Source organism: Conger conger, chromosome 2 (assembly GCF_963514075.1).
Source record: "Conger conger chromosome 2, fConCon1.1, whole genome shotgun sequence".
Classification (NCBI taxonomy): domain Eukaryota; kingdom Metazoa; phylum Chordata; class Actinopteri; order Anguilliformes; family Congridae; genus Conger; species Conger conger.
The window spans coordinates 47,416,629-47,424,258 of NC_083761.1; the positions used below are offsets into that span (position 1 = coordinate 47,416,629).

Here is a 7,630-nt window from a genome sequence, read left to right on the forward strand (position 1 = left end):
ATAGGTGTTGTGCAGGGTTGGGCATCTTTTAGACATGCTGCTGGTATGGAAAATGGCTTGCAGGTATGTGATTCTGCAATGAGCTGTCTGTTGGCTCTGGGAGTATTGATCAGAAAGGTGGAGCCATTTCGTGGTTTTGTGTCATCTCTCCGGCACTTTCCAGCAACCACAACCTTCAGTGGGCCACAGAAGGAGTAATTGGTTGAAATGATAGCTATGCATATCATGTGACACAAGGGCATATGCCGTGAAAATAAACACAATTAATCACCTGCTGACTGAATGCCTCAAATATCTGTCCATTGCTCTGTTGCTGTGTTCACATAATTGTATTTTTAGCAATGACGAAATAGAGATTGCATCAGGTGACCCAAAGGCAGGTGTTCCTCAGCTACAGCTGAAATGCAGGTAGAACTGGTTGTCTAGGCATTGCATTCTATAAATTAACCACCTTTCAACCAGATATGAGCACATAGTAATTACATGGTAAGCATGATCCGTTCATCACTTCCCAGCACACAAATCTTGTCTAGCCTGTATGAATGCAAGAGCTGCAGTTTCATTCATTCCAGTATGGAAAATTAAAATGTGTCAGTGTATACAGCATAATTATGAACTGAAAGTTTAACAGTTTTAATGTGCAGCCCCCTGTCTGTTATAATGTCAGTATTTCACATTGCATTGCATTGATTTAATTGATGTTTAGTCAATGAGCATTTACCATTAGTTCACTGTAACACTGAGCCATTCGCTGGCAAGTGAAGTCAGTAATAATTTAGTCCTTTCTCTATTTCTCTCTGGGGAAATGTCTGCATGTGTATCACTGCATGGACAGGCTGCATCATCCAAGCTGAGCCCGGCGCTGTCTGACTTGGTTGTGTACTGCCGTGGTGTGCCGTTCCGCGGGTTTGACCATGCCGCCAAGAAATCTCCCTCTCAGTTGTCATCCTTCTCCGAGAGTGAAGCCCTCCGGCATATCAAGGAATCAGGTAAGGTGGAGTCAGGGCAGTAAGGACGAGGTCAAAGGACAAGGTGCAATCGCATGCTCCTGTTTTCTTGTCTGCAGTAAACACAATTATTCTTAAACATAATGGACCAGTTGAATGGAGATTCTCCATACAAACCTCAGTTCAGTCCAGGACTAAGCTTAATCTGGGTATGTGAAGCCCACCCAATCTGTTTAGGGCACTGCTGTCTGTGACATGTTGTTTATAGTGGTCAGCATCTGCGAATAAGACTGATTGTAGCTCGCTATCCTCTCCTCTCTCCCCACCTGCAGGAAACCAGTTTGTCCGCCACAACAGCAGGCAGCTGAGTAGGATTTATCCATCAGGTCAGCGACTGCAGTCCTCCAATTACAACCCACAGGAGATGTGGAATGGTGGTTGCCAGATGGGTCAGTACCTCTGACCTGATAGGAGCCTAGTTGGACTCTGCCTGGGTCTAGCTGTCAAAAGCATACCAGCCCGATGTACTCTCACAATACAGTACCACTTGCTATCACATTCACTTGTATTACTTGCAACTAAACTGAAGAACTACCTAACAGCCGCATTACAATGCTTGTATAACATCACAGAATTGGTTTGAGAATAGTGTGTGCAAACTGGGATTCCAAAAGATACCATAAAATACAAAGAAATTACAAAACCGGAACAACCCAGAACTACTTTATATTTGTGCACAAACTTGATGTCAACTTGTGTACAGAATTTGGTAAATATATGGACAGGCATTCAGATTCCACATGAGTTTTCCCAAAACTACACCCAGATGTCCTCAAGTGTCCTTAAATCTCTCCAAATACAAAACATATTTTTGTCCAGATATATGAATGATCAGAAAAGTCATACACATTTTTGATACACAATATAAAGACAATTAACCTTCATGTGTGTTTTATTCACATATATGAGTATGTTTTTTTTAAAGCCAGTGTGCAAAAAGCTCTCCAGAAAAGGATTATTCTAATCATAACCTAATGCTTTCCAACCAACCTGCATCACCTTTAAAACTGAACTTTATTTCTAAATTAGGTTAACCAGAGCCCTGTTACAAAGAATGGTTATTTGAGACTGGTTTGTAGCCTGTCTGTCAGCTCGAACCAGTCTGACCATTCTTCGTTGACCTCTCTCATCAATAAGGCGTTTCCGTCTGCAGAACTACCACTCACTGGATGCTTTTTTGTTTTTCGAGTAAATTCTATAGACTGTTGTGTGTGAAAATCCCAGGAGATCTGCAGTTGCACAAATATTCAAACCAGCCCATCTGGCACCAACAATCATGCCAGATCACTGTCAAAATCACTGAGATCACTTTTTTTTCACCGTTCTGATGGTTGATGTGAACATTAACTGAAGCCTGGATCTGTGTGATTTTATTCATTGCACTGCCTGGTTAGATATTTGCATGAATATGTAGGTGTATAGGTGTTCCTAGTGCTCAGTGAGTGTAGGTGTCACAATTTGAAGTAAAAAATTTAGGTTTATCAATTATTTAAAAAAAATTTTAAGTGAAGCTGCTTTGCATGTTCTGTATTACTGTGTTCATTAATATGTTGCTGTGTGTCTTTATATAGTGTTTTGTGCTGGCTGTGTTCTCTTGCAGTGGCCCTTAATTTCCAGACCGCGGGCGAGCAGATGGATCTGAACCAAGGACGCTTCCTGACTAACGGTGGCTGTGGCTATGTCCTGAAGCCAAGCTTCCTACGCAGTGGAGACTCTAACTTCAACCCTGAAAACATTGCCGGTGGCCCAGGACACATCCCTACCCTGCTCACCATCCGGGTGAGCGGTGGCATTCCCCAGACCTAGCGATGTAGACATAGCCATGACCTTGTGACATATATATACAAGATTTAATGTTCTCGATTATATAGTCGAGAACATTAAATCCAAAGGTGCCAAACTGGAGGGCCACAGTGGCTGCTGGATTTCTAGATGTTCTCGGCACCAGTGGTTCATTTCAGTCATCGATTGGCTAAAGAATCTACACACCTTGTTCTTGAGGCCTTAATTGGCAGATGATTGCAAGGGAACCATGAAAACCCGCAGGCACTGTGGCCCCCTAGGAATTTAGTTTGACGCTCCTGGTCCATTGCATAAACAGGTTGTGTTTCTCTTCCATTGCCGATGCCATGGTTATAAATGGAGTGGCTACCCTTATATGTTATAAGAAAACTATTTTTTAAATTGAATAATTATAATGTTTTTATAATGCATAAGCAATGTGCCTGCTGGATAATTTATAATCTCTGTTCTCCTGGTCAGGTAATATCAGCCCAACAGCTTCCCAAGCTGGACGCAAACAAGCCCAACTCCATTGTGGACCCACAGGTGTGGGTGGAGATTCATGGGGTGGCAACTGATAACGCTCGTGAAAAAACCCAACGCATCGACAACAATGGTAGTGCTGTTGTTTCATTTCATAACAGAAACTTGTGTTAAATGTGTATTGAATTCCCTAAACCAGGGGTGTCAAACTGAATTCCCAGGGGGCTGCAGTGTCTGCAAGTTTTTGTGGTTTCCTTTCAATCAGCTGCCAATTAAGGCCAATTAAGGCCTTGAGAACAAGGCGTGTGGATACTTTAACCAATCAATGACACGCAGACACTACGGCCCTCCATGACTGGAGTTTGACACCTGTGCCCTAAACCAAAGAGAATCTGCTTCATCTCCAAATAAGTCCATTTGAATTTAATTTCTTGGATTGACTGAACTGAAATGGGATTGACCCCCAGTTTAGGTACTAATGTTTCCTCAGTTCTCTTTGTGTTTAATGATGTTCATCATTCCTTCTCAAAAGGCTTCAACCCCCGCTGGGACTGTAACCTACACTTCCAGCTGCAGGTTCCAGAGCTGGCCCTGGTGCGTTTTGTGGTGGAGGACCATGACTACACCTCTAAGAATGACTTTGTGGGCCAGTTCACTCTACCCTTCATCAGTATGCGAACAGGTACTCACCCTTCCTTTGGACTATATTTGTGAGCGCAGGCTTGTGTTTTCTGTGTATGTGAGTGACTTTTCCTTGATAGCTAAACCCAGCTTAGCGTTGTTTGCATTCATTTACTGGTCTCTTAATACCAGTTAATTATTGGAGGCACGCATATCCATAAGCAACCATGACTTTCTATGATATTTTCCATGGCCTTTGTGCTTCGAGGCATAAACCTCGGCACTCTGCCTCCAAGCCTGCAAAGCTCCATGAGTTACACGCCTCTGACTGCCGCTCTTCCTCCTCAAGGTTACCGGCACGTCCACCTGCTGAAAGCCGACGGCTCCAGCCTGTCCCCCGCCACGCTTTTCATCCACATCAAGGTGTCCCGCAGGAGCAGTCCCGTCAAGATGGCGTACCCTTCCCGTCACTGACCGTCTCTGCACTGCCCTGACCTGCAGACCCTGGCGGTCAGAAAGAAGCAGGATGGCCTTCTTTTTCCACTTCCCCATCGAGCCCCTTAGAACCAGACATGCAGGATGACCTCTGCTTGTAGCGTGACAAGGGAACGGTACTCAACATATCGGGGACCAGAGCTGACCTTCTGCATGCCCAGAATGCTTTGCCTGGTGACCCATAGATTTAGCCAATTCCTGACAGTAAATATCTATTGGTTCAGCCAGGACCTGTCATGCTGGGATGTGAACCTCCTGACTGTGTGGCTGTGTTGTGTTCGAGAACCAGACTGAGGGCAAGAGCTGTAAACCTTCAGTCCCTGACAATTATTGGCTCTGATTTTAAAATATATATTTTGAAGGCTGTAGTCTTTAACAATATATAGATCACTATGTGGTGTGCTCCTCAGACCTTGAAACCTTAGCCAAGCAGCAATTATGAACTCAGAGGGAGCGCCTCCTGATATGCACAATTAATTGATGCAATCACAAGATGGTTGCACCTCCACATAGTGCATATCTGTCCTTCACCCTTACTAAACCCTCTTACTCCACGTATGCATAGACTGACTAAACACACAACAGAGTAGTCATGTGTTTTCCTGATTAAACAAAGGCTACAGAACACGACCAGGACATTTCAAGACCAGTGTTGGTCATTTAAATAGCTTTAGATGAAGATACTGACATAGACATAGCAGTACAGTTGTTAGATACATTAGAAATATTACAGCAATATCTGTATGTGTTACAGATCATAAACTGTAATAATTCTGATAAGTATTAGGTATGTGTATTATCTATATTGTTCATTTCAAAATATTTTTGAGAGGGTAGTGCACAGTATGTGTATATATGTGTAATACAGTATGAACTTGAGGTTGCTTGATTAGACAATGATTGAGGTTGCTTGGAATTCTCTCAACTTGCCTCCATATTCTCTTTCTCGTCAGAAATGTTTCACAGCAGTGAGAGGGGGCAGACTAACCACAGTCAGTTTGGAATATGCCTCAAGTTAGCTGCCAGTTCTCTTTCAGGAAACAGGGATGGGAATGCAAGCAGTATTTTATCACATACTCATAGCTTTCAAGATTTAGGAAGAGAAAGACTTGAAGCTTAGGATTTTATTTACCCCAGGATAGTCTTTTTAAAATGACAAAATCCGTCCTTTCTTTTTTCAAGTATTTATCACAGTTCCTCTTAGGAAAAAAGTATGTTTTGATAAAGTCTATGACTTTTAGATTTTTTTTTTATATGTTAGTTTAAATTTTTTATCAGTTACTATATTCTATAGTATATTTATAAACTCAAATTGTACTGAGGAACATTTTTTAATGTATGACTTCATCATATGGATCTGTGTAATTGTGAACATTATTGAATTACTGCCAATTATAATGCACTGATCTGTTATTGTTAAAGAGTGAAGGTCATATTAGTATCAATCATTAGGTCAGAGCATTTGCGATTTCAACTTCCCTGTATTAGCCCACAGCCTAACTGTCCTGCAGATGCCAAAACATTCTTACAGATTGTAATTGTTACATTATGAGAATGCTGCACTTCTTGCATGGTTCAGTACAAGTGTTATATATACTGAAACTGACTGGATATTCAGTGCCAACCCAAAAATGTGCAGAGACAATGAACAGTGATGGGAGTATCCCTTTACTGAGATGAGTATTATTCTGACATATGTTCATTCCACTGGCCTATTGTCAGTAATGTTTTTACATTTTCATTTTATTTCATTTTTATATCAAATGTTTTCTACACACATACAGTTTGGGACAAACATCATTTATATATTTGCCTCTGTACTCCTCAATTTGAGATGTGTAGTAAAAACAAATCACCTGTAGTTAACATGCACATTGTCAGATTTTTAAAAAGGGCATTTTTATGCATTTTGGTTTCATATACTATCATTTAAATGACATTGCTGTATCCCAAATATTATGGTGCCCTGAAATGGGGGACTATGTGTAAACACTGCTGTAATTTCTACATGGTGAAAGCAAAATGTATAAAAATGCCTTTCTGACAATGTGCACTTTAACCACATGTCATTGTTTTATTACAGAGGCAAATGAATAAATGATGGGTCTTTGCCCCAAATATTATTGAGGGCATTGTATTAACAATACATATTTGGTATTTTTAGCTTTTTTTAGTTATTTATTATTTCTTCATATGCTACATCTAAACAGAAGTGACTACAATAAGCATATTGGCCAAACTGTCAGATAGACACCAGATCTTACTGTAAGTGTGTTTAGAAGAAAAACTGAAAACGTTTTCACTTCCTTATTTGAATTTTCATCTTGAGCTCATTTGTAGTTCCTACTGGCATGACCAGTTAATGTGGAGATGCATTGAAACCATATTTGGTAATTTATTGATACATGTACCAATTATTATTATTTTTTAAATCCAGTTTCAATCCATCTTTGTTCTTACTTGTGTTATATTTGTGATTGAAGTTCTTTCACCTACCATCTTTCAGGACATTTTTCTCATGTCATGGCTTCAAGACAAGTGTTTGCTGTGGATGTACTGCCAAGCTGTTTAGTATGTCTAAATGAGCAGGAGCTTGAGCTGGTCTGTGCTGTGCTGTAGATTAGTGGACTAGGCCTTTCTGTTGGCCTGCATTTTAGGCAGTGGAAACCTGATGAATTCTGTCCTTGGGTATCATCTGTGCCTCATCCCTGTTTGGATACCATTCCAGATTCTAGCCAATACAGGGCTGAAAAGCACTTTGTGTTCAACAGGGCAACAGGGGTATGAGAAGGATATATCTGACTGTGCTTGATGTTAGGAAACATTATAGCAAATGTATGAAAATGTGTGCAATATTAATTTTGCTTGTAATTGATGAATAATAAAAATAGAAAAAAACTAAAACATTTGTTATCTCTGAGACTGTAAGTACATTATCTGTGTTTATTAATTAAGGTGTCTTGAGGGATTGTTATAACAAAAGCAGGCTGTTATTCAATTAAACAGAGTTTTAATGCATACATGTGTATGTCTTTGTGATATCTGTCAAGTGTGAACGTCCAAAATACTGTATGGGCCAGGGAGATGTGTGTGTGTGTGTGTGCGTGTGTGTGTGTGTGTGTTTATGCGAGCGTTGTTGATTGGAGAGGTGCTTGTGTTTGTAATACAGCTGAGCGATGAGAAATTTCCAGCTGTGTAACAAATGTCTGATACAGTAAAATGTTCCGCTGTGTCTCAGTCTG

General features: G+C 40.7%; 1 protein-coding gene across 1 annotated transcript in view; it reads left to right on the forward strand.

The window, feature by feature from the left end:
* LOC133121528 (1-phosphatidylinositol 4,5-bisphosphate phosphodiesterase delta-3-A-like) overlaps nt 1-7,406 on the forward strand; it is a 29,307-nt gene extending 21,901 nt beyond the window's left edge. The window contains exons 10-15 of the mRNA XM_061230756.1: nt 836-989; nt 1,280-1,396; nt 2,608-2,786; nt 3,270-3,405; nt 3,805-3,954; nt 4,243-7,406. Coding sequence (XP_061086740.1) covers nt 836-989; nt 1,280-1,396; nt 2,608-2,786; nt 3,270-3,405; nt 3,805-3,954; nt 4,243-4,367 — 861 coding nt within the window. The 3' untranslated portion in view covers nt 4,368-7,406. The remainder of the gene's footprint in view (nt 1-835; nt 990-1,279; nt 1,397-2,607; nt 2,787-3,269; nt 3,406-3,804; nt 3,955-4,242) is intronic.
* Nucleotides 7,407-7,630: the final 224 nt, after the last annotated feature.